The sequence below is a fragment of the Pieris rapae genome, chromosome 11 (genome assembly GCF_905147795.1).
Source record: "Pieris rapae chromosome 11, ilPieRapa1.1, whole genome shotgun sequence".
NCBI lineage: Eukaryota > Metazoa > Arthropoda > Insecta > Lepidoptera > Pieridae > Pieris > Pieris rapae.
In genome coordinates this window covers 9,929,961-9,957,529 of record NC_059519.1, presented here as the reverse complement: position 1 = coordinate 9,957,529, position 27,569 = coordinate 9,929,961, and the positions used below count along the sequence as shown (strand labels likewise).

Genomic DNA, 27,569 nt, shown 5'->3' with positions numbered 1-27,569 from the left:
AAAAAACATAATTTATTGCATTGTACTTTTAGTTATTTGTGACGAAATGGTCTCAAGTTGAAAAGTAAACTTTGAAACAAATACAAAATCAAGTAGATTTAAAGGTAGGAATATCATATTTTTTTTATTATTGTTCTTCCGTATTAAGGATAACTCATTGCGTCTTTGAGAAAGTGTTCTTATCCATTTTATCTTGTAAATTACAGTATAACACTATAACAATTTATTAAACTGGTTTAAACTCATTATTAGACACTTGTCCGTTATAAAGTCAATTCCAAGGTGTGCCGGGGCAAGGGGGGGAACACTGGGGGGGGGGGGTCTCGTAATCGGGATCGCGGATAAATTGTGCTCTCGCCTTATTGTTTCGCAGGCCGCTGCCGTTCAGGTGATTTTGAATGGGTACGGATAGCACAAACCTAATAGGGATATTAAAAAAATATCGTGTTGTCTAAATTTGTGATTTAAATAACGAGCAAGGGAGCTCAGTCGAGAAACACCGATTAGCAGATCAAGCGACGCAAGTGGAAATGGATCAGCCACCTCGAAGAGATTCTAATTATTTGGCATGGCAATTGTTTGGAGCCCGTAAGAAAAGGGGAAGCCGCCCCAAGCAAACCTGGCGTTGAAGATGAGGCGAAGAGAGCCGGAGAGACTTGGAGCGAGGTAAAATACGAGGCTTAAGACGAATAGAAGAGGCCAAATAGGGATTCAGTGTGGAAGCCCTCTGCTTCAGTTAGGAGTTATAAGTCAAAGAATAAATACTAACGTTATTATAGCATTTCATTAAAGTTCAACAGAACAGGGTACAGATGTTAAGTGTTACCGCCGAACATGGACACTCTCAATGCAAGAGGGCTCGCGAATGCTATGCCAGCCTTTAAGTGTTTTTTTCTTGGTTATGGGAATATACGATGAATAGATGTGGCCATTTTGTTGAATGGCCCGATCAGGACTGATTTATATTGTCTTCAATAAGAAAACCGCAACTGCACCATAGTCAAGAGATTTCATAATTTTGAGTCTGATTTTTTTTTCATTCCAAAATTGATTCATACAACTGCATTCTATTGCACAAATCGAACCTAAACACGTAAATGTTTAAATAGAACAATTAATTCAAGTTTTTCTACAAATCCTCATCCTCCACGAAAAATACATAAATTTAATTCGTTGTCCGTACTTTCTACTTGTTTGTTTGAACGTAAAACTTTAATTAACCAATAAACATGTCTAGAGCCATCTTAAATAAGGCTAACTTATATAATTCCTTGCTATAATCATGTGAAATGGGTTCAATTTGGTGTCAAATTTGCTTAATCACTACATATTATAAAACAAAGTCGCTTTCTCTGTCCCTATATCCCTTTGTATGCTTAAATCTTTGAAACTACGTAACGGATTTTCATGCGGTTTTTTTAATAGATAAATTGATTGATTCAAGAGGAAGGTTTATATGTATAATAACATCCATTAAATAGTGGAGAAGTACTGTTATTTTTGAGGTTCCTAATGTGATTTCGTAAATAATTACATTTTTCCGCTTACATTGCAAACGCAGGCTTAACCCTACGAGTTTTATCAAAATAATGTACTAAGTATTGTACACATGGAAAAGGTCTACAGAAAAGTCCGTGATGGTATATGTCTATCTCTTATGGATAACCCACATTTTTATATACAACTTTCACAGATTTTCTGTAGTGAATTTAGTATCAGCATTGCACCCGTGCGAAGCCGGGGCGGGTCGCTAGTATTGTGATAAATTAAAACCTTTTTGTATGAATATTTTCTTACTTTTAAAACTTTTTTAAGCCATGTAAGGTATTTTCTCCATGAATTATTACTTTTCCATACCAAGAAATAAATAATAAAATTCAGTAATCATTGTAATAACGGCAATATTCAAAATAGGCTATACCTAACTTTACGTTTCAAATTCCGGTAAATTGAAACTTATTTTCGCTTACAGTTATACTTTGGTAATTGGTATTATTTATCGAAGAGACTGAACAAAATCATTTGATATAATTTTTTTTGTTGTTCCTAATTTTCTTCTATTTTATAAATTATCTATGTAAAATACACACTAACAAGCAGTAAGGTCTTCGGAACAGTAGTTGCTCAGTGAAGCCTGAAAAGTACTCAGGAAACTTCTATTCTTCTTCTTCTTCTATAGTGAGGACATTACGCACAAGTGAGTGTGTAGAGTGTGTGAGGTGGAGTAATTCGGACTGATACCTGCAGCTGAATTTCATTATCGGACGTTGATGGTATTTTGTATTCTGCCAAAAGGCCATCCGTATCACCTCAACGCCCATCGTTCCACAACAGCATAATTTAAGGCAGTTTTTGCCGCGCACCACCATTGTGGATCCAACTACTACTGAAGTATGTCAAAACCAATTCAACTTAGAGTCGTTCAGAGCGTATCAATTCGTGTCAAAGTTATTTTAGCTTTTTTTAAGTTAAGTCTTTATTCCCTTTAAGTTTGTACACTTTAGATCGTTAGGTGTGTGAGATTAGCGAAACTTAGACAATTTTTTTTGATTTCCATTAAAACAATAAAGTTCTTTTATCCTGGTACATCTAAGAAACAGAATAATAGAACTAAGAGGTAGATATCACGAGGATCCGAGTTTCTTTGCGGGTGGAGGGGTGTAGGGGGCTAAGGTTGACAAATGGGCCGCTCGGAGCATCCGCGAGCGATACAATCGGTGCGTTGCTTACAGCTACGAAGGAAAAAACTAGGGTTGCCAAATGAAAAATTCTATTGTAAAGAATTTTAGAAATTGCGAAAACACCGAATCGACCTTTACTAAAATAACATCCCATTCGTATCAGACTTAAAATCTCTCTTAGCCAGGAATTGAACCTGATACAATAACATTAGCTAGCTAATCATGAAATCATAATTTGTTATGAAGGTTAAAGATTTTCTGGAGAAAAAATAGTACTTTTTTGCTTTAAGGTTTTCTTTAGTTTTCTTATTAGGTCTAAAAAGGCAATAATTATTAGAAAGACGTACTCCTACAGTTCATAATTGTCAATAAAAATGGCTGTACATATCTAAATACTTAAAAGCTAAAGTGACAATATTACTTAGCCAGTTAAAATTATGTATTTCAATTTTTTGTCAAGTAATACGTAATACATAAAAATATATCTAATAACTAACCTTAAAATTTAATTATTAAAAAATATTATTAAAAGGAGTCCTTTTAGGCAAGGTTCCGAAGATACTAGCAGCGTTTCCCCTTTGAATAGCTAGACTAATTCTTTGTGCGAGGTAGCTGCCAGCTCTTCGTTCTCCTGTGATGTCGACTAACCTAACCTTTTGGATAAGTCTTAACGCGCTAGGACCCCACGGACCAAGGGTCTCGACACCGAATGGGACAAAATCATATTCAGAGCCTAGACCCCTGTATTTGCAGACTTTAGCTTTTTAAAATAATTGATGTGTATTTTTAGTAATACGTATATTGCGAATAATAAATATAACTCTTATATTGGCAGCCCTTGTAGTACGCGTCACTGGACCCGTCGCAACGTGCCATTACTCACTGTCGGCCGCCATTTTCGATGCCACGCCCGCGCTACGGCGTAGCGCTCGCATCTACGCCGTAGCTCTCTAAACATTCTATTGTTTCTGTGTTAATATTTTTTGTTTTATTAATTAAGCTGGTTTATTAGCCAATGGTTATAACTATATTCCACCAGACAAGGTATGATTTTGATAGTTGACACTTGTAAATAGATTTTTAAGTATGGATATAGATGAGTATGGTTATAGAAGACTTTCTGCTAAGAAAAGTGTGGAAAGCTACGCGTACATAATTGATCTTGACCCAACTCCGTATACGGAGCCATCTGTCTACCAGCCTACAGCGAATTGTATCTTATCACAGCCATAGAATGCGCAGAGTGGTAACTCTGTTACCAACTGGTAGTGCTTGGTAACAGAGAAGGCATCAAAGGCAAGATTTGATTACTCATCGTCCACAAAACTGTACACTGTAAGAGAAGCGCTAGAAAGTAACCAGTGGAAACAGACAGTCAGATGTTGCCTTGTTTCATCGCTCACATATGAAGCCGACACAAGAGATAAACTAATTTTAAGCTTTTCTTTTTTAAAAAGTTTTTGTATTACTAACATAACCCATCTTAACTACAAAGGATAAAATCATGAAAATAAAATACAAAACTTTTTTTTTAGGTTTTTAATATTTTTTACACAATTCGTAGCATTCATAATGCTGACATTTTTCTTGAAAACGTCCCATCAGCGTGTTAGTATGACCTTATTATTATATAAACAAAAAATCTATTTCGTGTTCATCGGTTGCAATGTGAAAATTATACAGGTTTTCTTCGCTGACAGACGCGCAATGTAATACTATATTTACAGACCTCAAGGCTCCCAAACTCATTATGAATAATTAATAACTTATACATTCTAGTAGACAGACTGTACAGGGCTATCTTTGACACAACTTTAAACTGTACTTAATGAACAAGAAAAAAGGAAAATCATTTTTCAGCTATTGAAATCAAGTAGGTTTTACATAAAATACTACTGTTTACGCCCGTACAGTGTTTAGCAGAATGCATATAAGTTGTGTATAATACATATTTTAGAGGAAAATCAAAATAAATTTCTTCAATTAATACATTAATCTAATAACTACTATTTAAGACTTTTCTTAATAAAATATATTACACGCGATGAATTTTAACAATAAAATTGTAACAAATTGGGGATGTTTTTATTGAACCGAAATCCGATTAATACTGAAATTTCATGAAACGAAACATTTTATACAAAAATATTTAATACAATATATTTACAGTGTATAACGAATATAATATTGATTTGTTGTGACGTCATTGTTTCAAATTCAAATTTTATGGATTACATATCCCGATTATTGACATTAATTCTTACGCGATTTTAACAAATGTCTTGTCTCTTTTCATCACACAATAATGACAATGCGACTGAAAGAAAAGCTTTTGTTAAAACAGTTGAAGACCTTTCATGAATGAGAGGGATCGACATAGGCGTCAGAACCTAAAAGATGGCGCTAATGTAGAAAATGTAAAAAACATCAAAACTGACATACCGACATGATACTTTTATTCTTGAAACAGTAGAATCCAGTAGGGTTTATAGAAGTGATTTGAAGTATGAATCAATCATGTCACAACGTTAAAAAATAGAATAAAGCTTGATTCCGGATAACTATAGCTATCAAAAACCGCGGCTAGGATCAAAAAATTTTATCGAAATTCTGTCAAATTTCAAAAGCTCCCATTCGTATACATCGCTAAGGCTGGTAACGAGAAATTACCATTAAAATTACTTTCGTGGTCGTCACCTTATAGTATACTATCGACTTTATTAGAATTTGAACATAAAGAATCGTATACGCAGCATAAACTTCTGACAGTTATGACATCCTGGTACTTATGTACTGGATCAGATAAACTTCTGACATATCCTAGTTACCGGCAAAACTTCTGGCTTCTTTTGACTTTTGCAACATTAGCCGTTTTAATTTATTTTAATTACACAAAAAACACGATCCAGTATATGATTCTTATATTTCAATGCTTTCAAAGTATACATAATGTAAAACATGAAATTAAGTCCAATGTACGAGGCAGTTTAATTAAACCGCTTCAAAATATGTGTGTATGGTGCGATGGAATCTTCAGTTGACTTAACATATTCTGATGCGATTCAAATAACCGGTCACATATACTCGTGAATCAAATCCGTGTGTAAGGCAATTTATTATCAAGACAAAATATAGCTAAAATCTCATCGTTTCAACAGTGTAAAATATTTATTTCATCGTATACATGGGTTACAAATTGTGCTATTACTGAACACCAAGGCAAGGTGAATCTATGTTACTAATCGTAATATATAGTTAATTCAAAGATATGTATGTCACCTGTAAAGCAAAATTGCGAAGAAAATTGACGTTAAATTGAGCTTTATAAATAAGTAGGAAAACGAAAACGGAAATTTCAATTCGATGGTTGCTCCCAATTGCTTAGGACTCGGGCGCACGAGCGACCGCGCGTTATTAAAACGCTCGAACGAATCCTCGCATAACAAATTATAAACAGAAATGCTAAATACAACTACATACACAGCTCTTACAAAAGTCCTTCCAGCGAGCCCAGCACTTGTGATAGTTACTTACTATTCAATTATTTATTTATATTTACGTAATAACAATACACAATTAGCTATAAATATTTATACGATAACTATCAAACCGTTTATTGTTACATTCATCAACTTGCTCCTATTGTTCCGAGTGATAAAACCGATTTTATAATATTTATAATAGGTGATTGCACCAGTCGTATAATACAGCGTCCACAATGTCACTTCGTTAATTTACATTAATTTTAACATTAGAGAATCTTAATTTAGGAGATCGTATACTGTTTCAAATATTACAAAACGTATAGCTTTATGTACATAGCATCGTTCTCCTGTTTGTTCGTATCACGTGCCTGTCCGGTCGCACGGACGCATCGCGGCGCTTCGCGACTGGTGAGACGCGCAGTCGCACATTCGCCTGGTGGGGATGCGCCCAGTCGCACGAACGCTTCTTATCGAGACGCGAGATTAGTAGGGGCCTTATTTTGGGACACTTATCGGCCTTTGACTAAGGCCAAATATTGTGTACGTTATTCATATCTGAAAAGGAGAAAAAAATTAATTAATTTCATTTGAATAAGTCTTTCAAGAACTACAGCTGAAATTCCAATTCATATTATTTTTTTACTTTTAATAATTTTTAAAATTAACTAAATTCTTTAAACATTTTAAATAATAATCTTTGACCGATTTCGGTAAATATCCTTCAAGTCCATATAACTTGTGATTTTATTTTATCATAAAATAAAATGGTAAACAATACTTACATGTACAAGTTGCATTAAAGATGATGGCCGTAATACTCGGCGGGATACTGCGCGTAGCCGTGGTGGAAGGCGGGGTCCGTGGGCGGCCTGTGCATCATCTGCTGGCCGTCCATCATGTACCCCATGGTCGCTTCCGGGCTGTATGCACCACTGGGACCCGCGTGCGGGAACACTGCAGGATAGAACACTGAACGGTTAATTAGGCCTGCTGTTGAGATATCTACGGATAGAAGTCTTATTTCTATGCATATTCTATGGTTGGGCCGTTTTGACGTTTCGTTTGTCACCTTGCTGTAAGACTAGTCATTTCATAGCTAAGAGAAAATTTACTCATGAAGCGTACAGGAAGCGAGATATAGCGTTTCGTTCCTAATTCCAATTTAAATTAAGCCTGTCCATAGCTAACTATTGCTTCCAACTTTCGTTACACGCAATTTTGCATGCAATTAATAACCCAGAAAGTAATAAAGCTGACATTACACATTCTGACAAAAAACGTTCACAATTGTCAAGTCGGTAGGAATTCGCTCAATTTTACCACAAAACTGTTATGCCTTCCGCAAGCAATATATCCTCGGGGATTATCAATCGTAAACTAATGGTGTTCGTCCATTATTGACGCCGATTTCCGCCGTCGTGGGGTCTTTATGGTGGCACGCGCCATTGCTCTGAGCTCGCAAACACGAGAGCGCAATGTCGTTTCGAATTACTTGAAAATACTTGAGAGGAGAATAAAGTTATAGACTAACATTGTTCATTACGTGTATTCGATTTTTGAATTTGACGATGACAGATCGCTTGAGCGCGCCTTATTTGCTTTCAAAATATAAAATGTCGTTTGTTTTTTAAATTGTAAAACTTATTTTTTTTGTTGTTGACAATTGACTATATTTAAAAATGAAAGATAATTATTTCGCTATATGGAAATACTTAAACACAGTTGAATGCATTTTTTTGCTTTAATTACACGCCTATGATTCGCGTGAATAATTAATAACTTATATGTAACTGAGTTGCAGCGTTTTTGCTTCAATAAAACGTATATCGATCCGATAAGGTATGGAAACATTTAATTGATTTTAATTCTTGTATTTTCTCGAATAAAGTTTAATCTTTATAATCTTAATAAAAAAAGCGATTATTAATGCACTCTCATACTGTAACTACAACAGCGGTTTCGATGATACGTTATTTTGTGAGGGATTTGCGTACAAATTTCCAAAAGGCCGGCAACGCACTTGAAAGCCTTCTAGCAATATGAATGTCCATGGGCGGCGGTTCATCAGTCATCACTTCACATTAGGGGAGCCTCATGTCCGTTTGTCTCCTATTATTTTTATAACTTAAAAAAATTGAAATCGTTACTCGAGACTTTTAATTGCAGCCGAGTATTGAATCTTCAGAACTGCTATCGGTTTTTTCAAAGTAACCTTGCTTGTTTTAAGGCTAAGTTAGGAATAGACAGAGAAAACGTAGTATCTTTTAGTTTGAAGTGTTTCTATATGCGTTTTGCTAATGGTAGTTTTTTTATTCAAACTAACCGTTGTTCAATAGACACACATTTATATTCCGCATCAAAATAGACCATATAAAAACTCTTTTAATGTTTGTTAATAAGAAAGAAACTTATTAACGTTTTTCCTACACCCCACACTGCTTGATAAACGTGTTCATGCTTGCGTGGTCTTTTCTTACGTAGCGTTAAATACGAAAAACAAGTTTTTATACACTATCGGTTGTTTCCGTTTGCTGTGGGATAGAGTCTATTTAAACTAGTGATATCAACGATAATGTTTTTATAATGGTAATACGCTTATTAGCGCAAGTAACTGAAACTTAAAAATATGTTTTTTAATAAATATTCCACGTCATTATACGCGCCAACACGTTATAGTTATATTTCAAAATACATTCCTAGCAATGGCGCTGGTATCGTCTGCTGTCAATGTCACAGAGCTCGTAAATTGATTTCGTAATTCTTTTCTTTCCCGTTCGTGCTCTGTCATCGGTCCAAGTTTTCATTACCCCCCCCAAAAAAAAAGAGTTACTTATCGTTTTTCTCCTTATATTTAATAATATTAATTTCAATTTTAATACAAATAAGTAAAATAAACATCAATCTACCAGGGCTCTATAGAAGCATTTCGCAATAACACGTGAAGGACGTAGATTATCGCTCACTAAATCATAGTTTCCTGGTGGCGCCCTCTCCCGGGGGACCCGTTATTGTTTCCGTTACCGACATGCATCACTTGAAAGAGTATAATGTAGCTTGTTCTATAATTATTCGACTCATATAGATAAACTAACTGCCAGTTTTAACTGATTAAAAACTCATCTTTAAAATAGTATTTAGATCGTATTGAGTACAGTAAATGACGACAAATGTGTCTCAAAGATCGTTATTCATAAATTTACACTTATGAACGTTAAAAAAAATACATTAAATAATTCTAATTGTACATTTACTGCCAGTTCAATCGCCAAGATTTTTTACACAATGTTTATTAGGAGCTGCAACCATTACACCATGTTCCACATTACTTCTTAAGTAATAAATATAAGTCGCTAAAATGAAATGAAATGTCCCTGTGTAATTTTAAAGAACAATGCAGCCTTTTAGAAATCGGCGCCATTTTCCCGCATAGGTGAATTATTGGAGCGGCAAAAATAAGGTACTGCCGATTCCATTTAGTCATTCGAATTTGACAAGCCCCTTTTAAGCGAAAACTAAAGGAAAAAACCTCCCTTGGCAGTTGGAACGAACCGGGAATACATAAGCTGACCGCAGGAAATGCGGTGGTCGTTTTCTTCGAGCGATTGCCAAAACAATTTTCCGTTGTCCGCGTTTTTCTATTTTCCAACGAAAGTTAGCTTCCTGTTAGCAAACACTAGACTTTATGGCCCGTGAGCAATTTTAAAGGAAGTTGTGATGGCTTTTTTAGCTTGACCGTTTGTCGAATTTAAAGAATTGGTCTGTCGCTATTTTGGACGTTAGGTGTTGAGTTTGAAAATAGAACGTTTGGTAACCGGAAGTTCGTTTATACTTCTTAATTAAAAATCGAATACTTCCGTTACTTTAAAATTATTAAACTCGTCCCTATACAAAAATAATACCCCGTATTAAAAATCACCGGTCAGGCAAAGTAGGTGTATTGATGGAAAATCAGTCGATCAGTCGAGTATTGTAATATGCTGACGTGTCATTAATGGCTGCCTATCAATAGGCAATTGGGCAAGTGGGCAATTTGTGCTCTTGTAATAAATTTAATTTCTGTTGCCTGACACTGATGGCGATATAATGGACCCTAGATTTGCGGGAATATTTTTACTGATGGAGAATTTATAGTAAAATAATCGTTATGGTTGATATTTGCTCATAAATCCTTATTATTAATAATTAATTTAAACATAAGTAATAATGTACATAATCGTTTCAAAATATTTATCGTTATTTTTTTCGTTATCCGAATTGATTATTTTAAAAAGATTTGACTATCTCATTACATTATATAAAATTCGTCGACAAAAACCGCTCGCTAAAGCCAAATGGGCTTATTTATAACGTTAAAAACATCCCTACACTACAAAAAGGACACAAAGAGGCCGAGAAAAGAAGGGTAAAAAGAATAATGTACGAATCCGTTGACCCGTCCGCGGCCATCCATCACGCGAACAATTCACCCCATCTCGGACATTCTTGCCTATTCGGGGATTAGATGCTTTTGTCTTCGTGTGACGTAATGACGTATGGTCGCAATTCCGATAATGATTCTGATAGGAATCAATTTATTAAATAAAAAGAGGGTTTCATTAAGATTTTTTTACATATCAGTTTAGTTTTTGGTAATTACTTTATCAGTAGATCTACCTACCTCTTTGTGTATCTTGCTGCACTAGGTTTGTTCGCGATAAACTGTTGCTTAAATTTTATTGTTTTGTTGTAAATAAATGCATTTTTAGCTGATTTCCAGAATATGAATGGGGTTGTTTTTTATCAGTTGTGAATGTGATGTATGTCATATGTTATATGTAGTATATACATTATCACCTACTTGGAAATGAAATGATACTTTCTAACGTAGGAAGCAGTCTAGTTTTCATCAAAATAGGTTAAGTTGTTTTTGAGATATGAGTAGGTTTCTGGTATTTGATGTTTATTTTTCCTAAATTATTGAATATACCGCATGCCCTCCCGCGGCACGGTAGCCTGGTGGTAAAGGGTGATGAAGGCCAGCAATTGCCCACGGCAGGACACGATAACAGCGTAGCCTTGTCCGCATCAACACGCTCAAGCCACTAGGCCAACACAGCTAGTGTTATCTTAGTCAACTTTAAATTAAAAGAGACAAAACGCAATTAAATTTTCTTAAAAGATACTAAAGATTCAGAAAGAGGTATCTACGAAGTAATTTGTGACAATTGCACAGCGCCCGTCCGTGCCAGTAATCTACTCATTATTTCACTCCGGCAGATGTGTCGCGATAAAGTGCTAGTGATGGTCTTTTATCGATAAAAATATTAGATATTTAATTAATCCATTGCATTGCAGCTACCTCGCACAAAGAATTAGTCTAGCTATTCAAAGGGGGAACGCTGCTAGTATCTTCGGAACCTTGCCTAAAGGGACTCCTTTTAATAATATTTTTTAATAATTAAATTTTAAGGTTAGTTATTAGATATATTTTTAGTTTGTAATTGTATATTAATATAATTAATCCATTTATTTATTTACATTATTATACATTCAACATTATGTACTAACAAAGACAATTAACTAATAATTTATTGAAGTGTAGGAAATACCGCTTCACACTACCAAGCCATTCTGCCATTCTGCCAGCGTGCTGTCGACCTTTTAAGAATCGTCGAGGTGATACGGATGATATAATTTTGTATTTTGCCTTGACGTCCGATGAAACTCAGCTGCGGGTTATGTATCTGTGTATTTTTTGTTTTGTTTTATAGAGTTGGGGATGAGCGGGAGATGTTAAGTGATTTCGCCGCCCATGGACAGTCTCAATGGCAGAAGGCTCGCGAGTGTGTTGCCGGCTAAGAATTGATACGTTCTTACCTAGAAGAACCCTAAGTCGAATATATCATATAATTCATCCAACTTTTATCTGTCTTAGCTTTACGCGATCAATTGATTCTAGATTTTGACAAAGTACTAAGTGTAGCAAATAACAAAAAACATCTAATAGATAGAATACCTATCTCAAAAATTTATAATTAATAAATGAATGATATTGCACATTATAAACGATAAATCGTTCTATGGAACAGCACTAGTAGAGGAAAGAAATAGTGTTCAAATGGTCATTTCTTACGTCGTGCTGCATACTGCATGAAAGTACCGTCAGCAAACTCATCTATACATTAGCGAATGCAACTCCCGGGTACAGCTCACTCCCAAGAGGACGTGGCTTTAAACTTTATTCTATTGAACTTTACTTATTTGGTTAACTGTAAAATATCTTCGTTTACGTATAAAGCTCTAAAATTTAAGCTTATATAAGAGCTTTTGCTTATATACTTTTGTTTAAAAGACTTTTCCTACAAATTTCAGCAATAAAAAGATTTCGATATAAACAAAACTTTCTCAAACATTTTATTTATTCCGTCCAAATTTGTGGTCCACTCGTAAGTGCCGCATCAATAAATCGACTCACGTCCACCCTTTGAAGTGAATTGACTTGACCGGACCTTCATACAGTATGCATTATGCACTTGTTCTCTTGGGACTTGAATCTTTAAAAAACCTAGTACATCAAAGCACTAATGATACATTTAGTAGAATTTTCTATGATCTGTTTAAGTTACTACGTGATGTCCAGTGGTGATGCCTAGATTACGATTTTGCGTACTACAAAGTAACCTCAAACTACACGTCGTGCCTTTGCCTAATAATACTTACGAGGAAACCTAAAACCTAAAACGATGACGTCATTGCGACAGGTTCTGCGATCTTGACGCGTGTCAAGCATATATCGCAGAACCTTAACACTACAATCTTTTTCGGCCTCAGATTTCTGTATCTGTTTCATTGGCATCTCTCAATCTAAAGGCATGTAGGTGATCAACCTGACACAAGCCGTCGACTTTCTTCACGGTTCAAGCGAATGTTAAATTCGGTACGACAACGACCTCGAGTATGAAAGTTACATGGTGAAGCCAGCGCTATTCCCAGACCACGGAAACAGACACAAAATCAGCCATTTTGCATTGTATCGTCACACTTGCCATGCCAGGTGTATCAAGGATGCGTCAATTCAAAGAAAAGCTACAATAGCCATCTTAAACATCTGCATAGCAGGTGTAACGGATCGTGATTTAAAGGCAAAACTATTCGTATAAGAAAAATGTTACCTGCTCTATTTGACTGGTCGATCATTGGCTGGACTATCCTACGTCTCGCGTTTATAAACCTGAAACAAAAAGACAGTAATTAGTACAGAAAAATAATTTTCTTAAATGATTGTTTATTTTATAGATACAGGAGGCAAACGGGCAGGACCTTCGCCTAAGTGATACTGCTGCCAATAATGATAGCTGTTTATTTCAGTTAAATTATATTATATATTTATATGATCATAAATTCCCAGGTATATAAGTGCCCTTTTATGGCTCCGAATGCCACCATTCCTGTCTGCACTGTGACACTCTGTATCCTGTTTCCTTAATCTGATCAATCCACCTTCTAAATTATCTTCCTCATTTGTGTTGTACCTAGGGTACCAGTTTGTAACATTGTTGCTTCGCTTTTCTGTTCTGCCTCTGACACTCTCAACGCAAGAGGATTTCCGGCGTTTGTGTGCGTTTATCATTCCAGTTTTTACAATACAAAACGAGTGAGTTAAAAATGAATTGTATTTTTGTATTGAAACCACAAGATGAAGTACATAAAATATTTAAATATTAAAACTATCACCACAAGATATTCTGTAACTACTGAATTTTATTAACAAGTATATATCTTTATCGATAGAACGTTCTCTATACAGAGTGTAATGATCTCAAAGAATCTGTCCACCCATTCCGCGAAACTATGAAATGGCGTCATAAAATTATGATCTAACCCTCCGGGTCAAAACAAGAGAGACCCTTACGTAATTACAGCAGTCTGGCAGTAATGTATCGTTAATATCGCGATTAGTTCATTAACTCCACAGGTCCCGACTTTGGCCCTTGGGACGGGGTTGTAATTGTTATTCTTACAATATGACGCGTGACGTGAGATTTATTGTCGTGTTATTAGATTTTGCGAGTTCGTAATTAAATATTTTACGAACTGAGGGTTGTGTATTTGTTAATTTATGACGAATCACTTATTGTTTCCGACTGGCTCTGGTCGTGGGTTGATGGGCGAATGGAAAGATGGTGGGCGAACTACCTTACCACTTGTGCAAGGTGGATCGAAATTTAAAATAGGAATTTAATTTAACATTGATTTTCGTGCGAAGTGATTCGAAATTTAAAATTGGATTAAAACCTAACCTTGCTACTTGGGCGAAGCGATTCGAAATTTAAAATGGGAATAAAATCTCATCTTACTACATGTGCAAGGCGATTCGAAATTTAAAATTGGAATAAAATGTAACCTTGCTACATGCGCGAAGCGATTCGAAATTAAAAAAGTGATACTTAGTAGATAAATAAAAAACATAAGGATGGAAAAGTATGCGTGAGAGTCATCGTACCTATATGGTTTTGCATATGCGATACGAATCAGTTAAATTCACAGCGACACTGACTTTAGTAAAAAATTCAATTAAAAACGAATTCAACCTTATTCTCATTAATAAATACACCTTAAGCCACAATTAGTTAAAGTGATCAATTTTCGGCATTAAAAAATAAAAAGCTAAGGAAATTTCGCATCTGCGTACATTTTAAAATTCACAATAGTTTGATAATAAATCATACGAGATGGTTTAATACCCAATGTAGTGGAAGGGTTAGGTCAAAAATGGATACAACTCTTGATTTATTTATTTTTTATGCAAATAAGTGTAATTGTTGTGAGATTAACGCGTTAAGAGGGGTGTTATCATGTTCGCTACACTAATGGTTAATTTTATTACTATTTTGATATTATTGTTACACAAAAACTAAGTTTACTATATGTATTTAAGAAAACTATAAATTGCATATATTTGTATAATACACATAACATATAACATAATTAGCCTAGTAGCTTAAATGTGCGATCGTAAGTTCGAATCACAGCTGTGTCATCATTAAATATTACTCGAACATTGATACTGGCGTGTTTAGACACAACAAAATGTTCATGGACTTCCTACATACAAATATTATTAACATAACTAATAACTATATATTAATCTAAAGAAAAAATTGATACTTGTCCTACAGAGCAACCCGTCTCATTTATTTATTTTATTTTTGATCAAGGAGGCCAATCAGATACTCATGAAAATATGTTATAGACGCTATATGATAGTATGATAGCAACTTCCTCACAATCTAATAGCCCGCGACATCTCTTTGAATTGATGAAGTCACAAGACTCCTCAAATATATACTGTATGTACATGTACCATGTAGGATGACTAGCGTCAGATCAATTTTTGTCACAACCATATTTTGTTTCTAACTCTGATCTATTTGATGTATTAAAAAATATTTACTAACACAGAATAACCACATATAAGTGTAAATAATTTGAGGCTAAAGTATATAAATTGATTAGGTTGATGTCATATCTTATTTTCTTATATTTAAAACTATTTGATGAACTTAGGATGGAGTACTTTTTTCTTACATCAGGCCGATTTGCAAGTCGTTTTTAATTAACAAATGAAACAATTCTAATTTCACGTCACGGACGCTCCCGTTTTCCCTCTTATTTAATTTCCTCTTAGGTGATTAAATTCTAAAAACTTTGTTGGAATTAAATTTCAGTTACCTTTGCCTAAATTATACAGTCCTGGTAAGTTATGCGTTGTTATTGACAAATATAACTAATTGTTTAACATTTAACTAAATTATCCTTTAACACAGTGAAATAAGGATTATTTTAACTATTAAACCTTTAGTAGTAACCGTTTTAACAATTTTTATGTGTGATAAAAAAAATAACTTTTTATATGAAGATTGTCTTAATATCAATAATATTTGGAGCTAAAGTTTTAAGATCTGTGGTTTATTTATCTATACTAATATTATAAAGAGGAAAGGTTTGATTTTTTGTTTGTTTGTTTGTATGAATTGAATAGGCTCCGAAACTACTTGGCAGATTTGAAAAATTCTTTCACTGTTGGAAAGCTACATCATTCCTGAGTGACATAGGCTATATTTTCAAAAAAATAGGCATCCTTACTAAAATTACGATAACATTAACATTTGTTTATTATTTGATACAATTCTAACAGATGGCGCTGAGTTAAAGGTAGTAGTTTGGCAAGACGACGTTTGCCAGGTCAGCTAGTAATTATTAATAAAACATTAGCTGTCAAGTGTCAGTTACAAAAGACAGCTTTTAAGACCATAGGCTGCTTTTTAATCAATAATTTTGAAATTGTTCATTATTTACATAGTCTAAAAACAAAATAAACAACACTGATGCAGCGGTCTAAGTAGACTTTTATAATTGTTTTGCTGTATAATTTTGTCACTAATAAATGCAAAGACTGAAGATTGCCAGATTAGCTTTACAATCCAATGCCATTTCAAGTAATAAGACGATATTATTATATTTTAAATTAGCTCTGTATATGCTAGGGGACCCCTAAGAACGTGTCGAGCCCGTTAAATGACACACTTAACTTTTCCTATTTGGGGGAATCACATAGTAATAATCAAAGACTGAGCTAGGTGCGCGTTATGGTCACCTCTTGATTGTCTATGGATGCTCTATAATCTTTTGCCATAGATCAATTAGTATTTGTGCAATTATAGACATAATACTGTTCGTATAAGGGAGATAAACCGCTCTATATAAGTAATGTATATGTATTTTATATGTATTATATATATATATATATATATATATATGTAATGTATATGTATTTTTAATATATGTAATATATATGGGAAAAACCCATGTTTTTTTCTAATATTCAATTTTATTTAAAGACAGTATGACGTAAATTGTTATACAAATACTTTACGCGTAAATATTTTAATTTTTGACCGCTTTTCATAATACCTTTTGTTTGGAATGACAGATCGATATAGCGTTTCGTTATAACCAAAAGCATGAAAAGTCAGAACGTATAGAAACGTTGAGGAAAACAAACGGAACAATAAAAATTTACGACGTATTAGAAAGTACGGTCAGCGGTTGCGAGGCATATTTCATTATTAGTTGTTTTTGTCCCCTGTACCCGGATATTGTAGGTTATTGGCGAAATTCTTAGGCATTTGTGAGAAAATGTAATATGTCAACGTAGTTTTGTCGAAGATGTCGAAATGTTTATTTTAGGAGGCTATTTTTTCTAACCTATTTTATTCTATTTTTTTTCTTTGCGGTAATTTGCAATCAGCCCTAAGGCTATGAGCTTCTAACTTATGTAGAAATAATTATGTCAAATACGCCAAGCTGCCAGACACGAACGCTTGTGAGATTTGTACGCTTTCTTTTTAACTAAATGTCCTTTTTATTATACCTATGGATAATAAATAAATCTGGCACTATAAACTTTATAGGCCTCAGATTTCTGTATGTGTTTCGGGACCATATGTCAATCTAATAGGCAAGTAGGAAAGCCGGTTTTCTCACGATGATTTCCTTCATCTATATCAAATGCGCACTAAATGTCCATTGGTGCACAGCCTGGCATCGAACCTACGACCAATCCTCTACTATTATCTAAAGTAAAGGTTTTTATCTTTTCCTTTCAAATTTATATCTACACTTAAAGAAGAAAAAATTGTATTTTTTGTGTAACGACTAAATTCTTCCACATTACCTGAGTTCCTTTAAAACATATTAACAGTTATTCAAGTATTTGTGGTCCAGTCGATAGTTTAAATAAAAAGTTTGATGATAGTAGGGTACAAAGTTGTTTAGTAGGAAACTATTAAAGTGCTGGCAATAAATCTAAAAGATTTGCTTCGTGAGCCGGACAATAAAGGGTGAATAAATTGAGTAGATCTCTCGATATGTAACAAATCCACTGTGGATGGATGGTTTGTTTGATTAAATGGACGTTGGCTATGAAAGAGAATGTCTCAATAGACAAAGGTCTGTTTACAGTAACGGATCAAAAAAAAATCAAGGTATAGACTGTTTGTATTTTAGCCGCCCTTGCCTCTAATATTGTCATGTACTAGTTTTAGACCACCAATTTCGTTGCACGTTATTGCACATAAAATAAATTTTTAGATTGGTTTTTAAGCACAATATTATACACATACTATCCAGGTCGCAGCCAGTCCCCACCAGTAGTAGGACTGACAGATATGGGTTGATAGGGAGAAGAGGAAAGAAGACACTTTATGCAATTTCACTCTTTTCTCTCATAGATGTGAGGTCGATTACTGTTTCGGGAGTTGCGCAAAATTTGTTGCAGACTTCTGTAAAACATCAGAAAACCGTCGTGCAGACATCTTTTTGATTTTTATGAAGTAGCAAAAAAAATGTATTTAACTAATTGTGAATAAATAAATATAAATACCTGCTACATTCGTAACTACATTTTCACCGTATTTAAGAACATATATGTACGAAAAAACTTCGACCCTAGTGTAATTGAAGTTCTGATATTGACGTAAATATTTTGTAAGTTATTTCTTGGATTCGTAGGGCAATTGTTTTGATCCCGGGACTATAATTGGGCGCTAATAATTGTCTGATTTAGGGCAGTTTCTATGCGCCGCCCGCGCTCGATTCATGAAAAATATTTATCACCCCCGGGACTCAGGGATTACGTTACGTACGTGATGCAGAGGTCAATATTGGTAATTTTGATGACTTAACAATACACTGACGTTCTCGAAGATTGAGCGTTGTATAACCTTAATAATTGATTTTAAATTTTGGAAAACTACCGAATATATCAGAAATAGACTCATGAAAAAACAACTGATTCCCATGATCGCATTTTTTAGAGCTGTATGCATCTTTAAACTAATATATTAAATGGTTTACTTTAAAAATAACATAATATACTCTGTAATATCATCACCCACTTACAAATCGTAAAACTAATGTTGGTAGCTAACTTTATATCATAAATTAATGACATTTCCAAACTTATTGACATCGAGCCGTGGTTACAAGGGTCAAACAACTGTTGTCGATAATTACAGCACTATCGAGTTGTCGGCATATGGTGCTTCACTAATAAGGGCAAGGGTGACGATTGGGCGAAACGGATCGGGTTTATGGCCCAGTGTTTGCCCTTCTTGTGAAAGACTGTCTTAATAGGTGCGAATTTCTAGATAGGTTGAAATAGGTCTATTACTGTTTATTATATATATACACATACCTCTATACCTATATATCTACAGTGCAGTGTTGGTGGTTCGCGACTCTCATACCAGAGGTCGTAGGTTCGATCCCCGGCTGTGCACCGTGGACTTTCTTTCTATTTGCGCATTTAACATTTGCTCGAACGGTGAAGGAAAACATCGTGAGGAAACCGACATGTCTTAAACCCAAAAAGTCGACGACGTGTGTCAGGCACTGAAGGCTGATCACCCACTTGCACATTAGAATTAAAAATGATCATGAAACAGATTCAGAAATCTGAGGCCAAGACCTAAATTAATTCTTGATAAAACATATTAATTCCAATAAATAGTTTAAAAGGAATAACTGGCAATGTTTTTTGTGATATTCCCGCTTATTTAGTGGCAACACCCGCACGCGAATCGAGCTATGGTGATAATCGTGGCGCCATATTGCTCTGACTGCGAGAAAACGTATTTATCTCAAATTAAAGGGGTTGAGGTGCAAACAGATGTACTGGATTTAATATAATATGGAAACGTGATAATTATGTTTATTTTACTTATGAGATGTGTATTATTATTATTATATTATTATTATATATTAAAGCTTTATAATTCATACAATTGGTTAGTTTACATTCCTTAATAGTGGTATCAGTTAAGTTAGTATAAATTTTAAACAAAATTTAAGTTAGATTTATTTTTAGTGGTCTAGTTTTGGTATGGGTAAAAGGGTAAAAACCTCCTCCATATTTTTCTATTTCTCTTTGTCTTGAGCAACATTTATCTGGTTTTTCCCCGCTAGTTCAAAAATATCATATGTCCGTCTTTTCTATTGTCGTCCTATACATCTCTTTCCAGTACGTCCAGTCATTTTTATCTCTAGTGTCCATCTTTAAAAAATAGAGTTTTAACTAGATTGAGAATAATGCTTTGTGAAACCAATATTCACTTCTACGTTTTAATTATTTTGGGTTAAGTAAGTCAAAATCTTGAAAACCGAAAATTAAAATAATCTTTTTAATCAACTAAAAAGCAAATATTACATAAAATACGTTATACGAGGACTAGGACAGCATAGAGCTGTAGCAATTCGTCGACCGCTAATGAGTGCAACAGCAGCGCCATGCGGCCACCGCGGCCGCCGCGAGAACTAATTTACCGTGATGGATCGCCTTTGACGCTCATTGCAGGCTATCAAATACTTTTTAATAACTCCTAAATATTTCCTTAGCTCTGTTATAATGAGTACATGTGAACTTTGTTGACTTGTATCATTTCATTTGTTTTAATAAACAAATAAGCCTTTTTAAAACTAGTTGTTCATATGAATTACAACTAACATTTATACAATTGTACCAACCTTTGGCCTTCAATTTTACTTAGAATTATATGTTTATAACAAATGGGATGTTTAAGGATTGCTGTGACGTCACAATGGCCATCAGGTGCCATTAAAACTGATTCGCGCGCCATTAATTTGACAAATGTGCGCGAATCGCAACGGGATGCTGCCCGACACACCCCGTGTACGCCGCGCTTTATGTCGTGTGTACCTCGCTTTTCACGGTTTTGTTTAGAATTCCAATTTTAAATTCGTTGTTTTGACAAGTTTGATTTTAAAATTCAAAGTTTATCTGACAGGTTAAAAAGATTTGACATTTCATAACACATCACTCAAATAAGATAATAAGAGCTTTTGAAACTTGGGATAGATAATTATTTTTTTAAATTTGTAAACGTATACTTCTATTTATAAAATTTGATGGATTATATACGGATGACATAATAATATGTTATGTCACATATTATGTCATCCGTCAAGTTTTTACATAAATTGTTACAAATCTCTTAGGACATTAAAATTAAGAATAATTTGACAATTTATTAATTTTAATAGGCAATCAGTGTGTTGAAAGTACTAAATTATTTTGAATTCATTAATAAATACATTAACAGTTGATAGATCACTACCGCCTACCCGTTTGTATGTATAATAGTAAAATAAAACTGTCTCCATTATTCTTATTTATATTATCGATAACAGATTTATTTAATAAAATAGATTTACACTCATTTCCGACTTTTATTTATTTATACAGCTAATAATATTTTTTATTTTATGTAACTTAATTCCTAATAATTAACTAGTTAGTACATCGGTACTCAACTAACATATAAATATATATGTTCAATTTAACTCTATAGAATTTTATAAAGTAAGAATTTAATTCTATAATAATAACCTTTTTTATTTATGTTATCATTTAAGTAATAGAATATCTTTGATCTGAAATTTGATGGATTAGGAAAAGTCAGATTTTGAAATTGAATTTCTCCTACTCTGTGTAAGATAGTATGTAACAAGAACAATCCATTTCGCCTTTAAATCGCTAAGAATAGTCTATAGCCACTCTGTAATCTATAGACACAAGATACCTCGAAGCTCAATAAACAAGTAACAATTTCACGCAGGCCGTCGCGATGCCATCTTTAAGGCCCTCTAATGGCGTCGGCCCTTAAATTTTTAACTTTATTTATTGTCTCTGGACGGCTATCGCCACATAATCTAGTCGTTATGACTTGTACTACGTTGTTAAAATACTTGTATTATCTGTATTTCGATATTCAATAAATTTGGACATATTTTAATACAACTTTCGGACTTGTTATTTTTGTTAAATTGATATCCGTCCCAATTAAAATTATTAAATGCGTCAAAATACCAGTTTAGTATACCTAAATTCCCACAATATGCAAAAATCTAAGTAAATAATAAATAATATGTCGTAAGAAAGTTTCGACATATATATTACAAGGTATTTCTGACGTACATTAATAGCATACATTCCAAGACTTAATGCGATTTTCGATTATTTTTATCGGTGACATTAATCAACACATAAATTAGACATGTTTTTGTATAAACTTACAAAACACAACGAATTCTAGGCATACGTAATTAAGAATTAGGACAATAGCGTTCCAACAAAGACGCGAACAATGCGAAAGAAAAACAAAAGCCGAATTTACGTTTAAAAACAACGTAGATAGGATTCGTATCTATCCTATTTAGATATTAATCTAAACGAAAAAGCAATTCAAAATAGGCAACAAGCTAACAGTAGGGTTGGGTAATTGGCCATTTATCAAAGAAGGGGTTAGCTCCTACCGCTCTCTGCTACCCTGGTACAGACCCCAGGCGCTCACTGTTTAAGACACACAAACAAACAGATTGTGGGAGATTTTAATTGATTTTTTTTTCAAAATAATTTTAAATATGTCACAAACAATGTGTATAATACGATATACATACATATATAAGCTTGTATCAGTTTTACTTTTAAACAACACATTAAAAAAGGGATGTGATTTTCTGTCCCTATCGAAGATTTTCTAATTGATAGAGACATCCTTATTTATCAAGCAAATAACATATATTCATAATGCCTGCCTTTTATACGTCGTATATATAAACCTTATGTAACAGAAAAATCCCTGAAAAAGTTCAATGTCATACGAAAATTTCGCAAAATAATCCTTTTCCTAAACACACAGGTGGCGTGGACCCCAATAAAGCTCATTTAATCCGGGTTTTAAATTCCACCTCCCGTTAATGAAAGTTCCTTATCAGCGCGTTGTTTTGAATTATTGCTCTGTTTTAGATTAGAAGATAATCTTGGGAATAATATAATTTAAGAGAAAATTAAACCAAATTTAAAAAATAATTAAATTTTCTTTAATTCAATTTAATTTATTAATTATGTTTATGTAGAAGAAATTACAAACACTGTATGTTTGATTATGTAGGAATAAAAATACGATTTAATCTCTTTTTCATGTAGTGATTATAACAATCTATTGCATTATTTAATTGATCGTAATGTTCAAATCTTAACGCCTCGTAAAATTATCATTTTTGAAGCCGTAACTAAGTTTACGACTTGTTCTACCATGATTATGTAATAAATGTCTATTCTTAATTAGAATTTTAATTTTTACGACTTTAATAACCGTGATGGCTGTTAACTTTAGTGTCGAAACCGTAAACACTGTGTTTATTGAACTTAAGATTAATTGTAGTTTAAATTAATTTTGAGTGAAACAAAGAATTAACTAACAATATAGCTAGTAGATCGCATTTGTGAATAATTTATTATAAATTTCATAGTTATATTATTTATCTATAGATTCTAAAACAACAAATTTTACACATCAAATTTATCATCAATTATATTCGATCATAAGCAAGCTAACAAGGGGCAAATTAAACAAGCAACAACAAAATACTTATAGAAAGAAGACTTTTAGTTCTAGTAACTCTAGGATTACAAGAAAGTATTTTTTTTAAAGAAGAAATAAGAAGGTTAATGTCCTTATTAACCTCATTCAATGAAAATACTACTTACTAGGAGTAGAGTAGAATACTGTATCTAACTTGTTTTATGTAATCTTTAATCATCTACCAACGGTAGGCGCATGTCAAGCAAAATATAATATAGATCTTGTATGTTCTAAAGATTAACTTCAAAGAGGCATTCATCCCTACTGTTATGCCAGAGCCCCATAACAAAACAACCAGAGATTACAAGTTAACTTTTCCGATCAGACACCATAGACAAAAGCTTAGATTTTACACGGACGGATTGTCGCTGGCAACCCTTTGACAATCAGAGAATTGGGGTGACAAATTGCTGTCACTCTATTTTGTTTATGCCCCTGGCGTAATGTTTATTTCTGGCGAATAATGGGATTTAGAAGCAAATGTTTGGTATTAACCTAATAATGCAATGATAATTAAGATAGTTTACAAATACAATTTTCGATTTATATAAGAGATAACGAAGGCTGTATCATTGATTAATGATTCTTTAAATACGGTCTTTTTATGTACATACTTTGTGCTCAAATAGTTTTTAAAAATAAAAAAATTAAATACCAAAATTCCAAAAAGAAAAGGGTTTTCATGTAATTGACAACTAAAAAAGTAGTTGACAATTCTGGCGTAATTTCCTGGTTTAGGCTTCAGCGACTACCTGAGGTCGTAGATTCGATCCTCGGCCGTGTACCAATAGAATTTCTTTCTATTTAACACTGAAGCGATGAAGGAAAACATCATGAGGATACGGGTTTGCCTTAGACCTCTACCACTTCTGCCTACTCGCCTACTAAATAGACAAATGATCGTGGAACAGATACAGAAACCTGATGCCCAGACCTAAAAAGCTTGTAGCACTACTGATTTTTTATTTTATTTAGTTGTAGTCTCATTTAAATATATCATTATTGAATGGAAGGGTTTGACTTCAAGTCAAAAATATCGCCGTAATTTGACTCTAAATTTGTTGCATTACCGTGTATCGATGAAAAGCCTATCTCCCCATCTTGCACGCTACGAAAAATACCAAGAATTAATTTTAAATAATCCAGATTTGTTGCTATTAACATAATTTCGAAAGAAACGTACTGCGATGGTAGTTAAGATAGGCTCAGTAATTAAGATGCGAATTTGCATAGTGACGGCCCGCACCGTTTGACATTTCATTCCGCCATTTGCCTTATCTGTCTTATCATTCTAAGAAACAACGAAATATGAGGACGAACGAGTAATTATCTTTATTAGGTTTGAAGCTTTCTCTGAAAGTGAAGAAAAAGGGTGTATAACAATTTTTTTTAATTGCATATATAATTACATATATTTAGACGTCGAACAGATACAAGTGACATGCATTACAGGCATTTTATTTCGTGTAAAACGTCACAAACTTTAGACGCAAAATACCTATTCCCTGAAAATAAAATAGACATAAGAAAATAAAGCAAACAAATAAATACAAACAAAATAGCACGTATTGTATTAATACGTGTATTTTCTAGGACACCATTTAATATTACTACCCTATATTGAAAATCATAAGTAAATTATAAACATCTAAATACTGTATACTTACATATTATAATGTTATGTTTTAATAAGCTATATTTTATACGATTTTCTAGTAATTTGATAACACGATGTCAATAACTAACATACCTTAAATGTAAATCGGACTTATTTACTAATAAGGATTTCCTTAAGTGTCCAATACGTAATATATTAAAGGGCCTCTGTTCTTGTGTACTTTTTATATACCAGTACTTAAGACTAACGTACACACTAATTCATTAGGTCAAAAAAAGAAGCGAGTAACAAAACATCCGCAACATAACACAAAACGGGCGATATAATTAAAAACAAATAGAATCTAAACTATGACAGACATCATAATCCCTATACGCTGTATAGAACCAGCTGCGGCTCGTACATTAGACGCAAATTAATACGACTCTGTGCACCTGTGCCCTGCTTCTTTCCGAATTAACCAACTCCCAACAATGGAGAACTTTTTCCTGCGGCTATATTTCAAACTGTCACAGTTAATCTTTTTATCAAAGTTGCGAGTCTGTTGTAATTACGTTTTTATCTATTGATATTTTATAATTTATGGAGTACACTTCTATTGTTTTTGAAGGACATAGACAAATGCTTGGTAATAGAATTCAGCTAAAATTAAAGTTTATAATTAGTAGTCATGGTAGTCGGTGCAATATTAAAAAAACGAAGTTGAAAAGAAATAACCCAAGCAGCTGTATGTTAGTGTAATTAGTATTCTTGTATCATTCAATAGTAATTTCCACAATGTAACCTTTCTTAATTAAATGCCAGTTCATAACAATTTCAATTTACATCTCAAGACGCATTTTGCGTATTCCAAAAACGTTATTTAATTCAACAGTAGCAATTCGCATTACAAAACGAACAGCGTCTAGGCGTATAATTTATATTTAATTTAAACAAGACGACATCGCTATTCGGGATACGATCCGTAATTAAAATTCCCGCCATGGCGGCCGGGCGCGCGCCGCGACAGTTTTCGCGCCAATTTCAACGGACCCGGAAATTAATTGTGACAGAAGACGCGGTCACATCCGCTTTCCGTTATTGCAATTGCATTAACATCCTATTATTTGCACAGAGTAAAAATATCGCTATCGGTGATCGAGCTGTCATCGAGTTGAAAAATCGATGCGATTCGAATAACAGTAACAGTTATCATCGTTCTTGATCTGAAATGGTAATTTCATTTTAATAATAATACATTTTTATACATTATTGAAATACTTGCACGTAATCTTAGTATCTTTGACATTTAAGTTAAATTAAATGTCAAAGAAAATAAACTTGGTATCACTACTAATATAACATTGTAAGTCAAATCTAAAATTATTGTAAGTTAGTATAGTCTATGCTCGTAATACATAATGTAAGTGGTTAGATAGCCTGTATTCTCGTTGGAAAGGATTAAGTGCAGTTTTTATATAATTCAGTGGGCTCAGGTGGACTCGGCGTGTCATTAGTTGATGAGGGTCCCTCCCTTTGTTTTCCCTTATTCAAACTGTAATTGAGGACTTAAGTGTGCTTTTATGAATGTTTGTATATATTTTTGTATGTAATTAATTCACATACACGAGATATCAGACAGACGTAAACAAGTCTAATATATGCCTCATAATTACAATCTATGGCAAAAGAAAGTCTTATCTATAACTAGAATCTTTACAAACAATACCTATAGTAGACAATAGAATAATAGGCGTGTCTCTTCATTAATAATCTGCCCTAGATATTGTAAGAAATAATTGACCAGGAATTGTATATAATATTCTTAGTCATTTTAAATCATTGATTTTTTATATTAATTTATATTACGACAAAAAAATGTTTGCTCGTAGTTCATAGATACCTAGAGTCTCAAGTTTTATAAAGCAAAGACACAACATAAAAGAAAAATATATCAAGTAGCCATTATGGCAACATTCAAGAAAAAACAATAGACAATGGCGAACCGGTGTAGATTATATTCCATTAGAATTGATGTATGTCTCGCAATTTCGTGATAAGATTGGAAAAATTTATAGTTTTATGCTCTATGCTTTTAGTCATACGACGAGATTTATTTACATGATTATATGATAAATCGCTGACATGAAAAAACTGTTTGTGAAACATTTCATCTTAGTTTTAAAATATGTTGAAAACGCGCCAAAACATTGTCAGGTTTACTTTATTATCTATGTCCAGGGGCTTTCAAGAATAGATTAAATTTAGTCTTGTAACACGTCTCTAAAACAAAATGGCCGCTTAGCACTTTGATAATAAA

General features: G+C 33.5%; 1 protein-coding gene across 5 annotated transcripts in view; it reads right to left on the bottom strand.

Moving 5' to 3' along the window:
* Positions 1–5,817: 5,817 nt before the first annotated feature.
* The window catches only part of LOC111001315 (homeobox protein homothorax), a 216,801-nt gene continuing 195,049 nt past the window's right edge, over positions 5,818–27,569 (bottom strand). For 3 of the 5 annotated variants that reach the window (XM_022271183.2, XM_022271191.2, XM_022271214.2), the window contains exons 12-14: positions 13,318–13,376; positions 6,949–7,135; positions 5,818–6,721 (exon numbers count right to left, since the gene is read on the bottom strand). In XM_022271183.2, the coding sequence (XP_022126875.1) occupies positions 6,963–7,135; positions 13,318–13,376 (232 nt within the window). In that variant the 3' untranslated portion in view covers positions 5,818–6,721; positions 6,949–6,962. The remainder of the gene's footprint in view (positions 6,722–6,948; positions 7,136–13,317; positions 13,377–27,569) is intronic. The other 2 variants (XM_022271204.2, XM_022271197.2) reach the window with 1 other exon arrangement.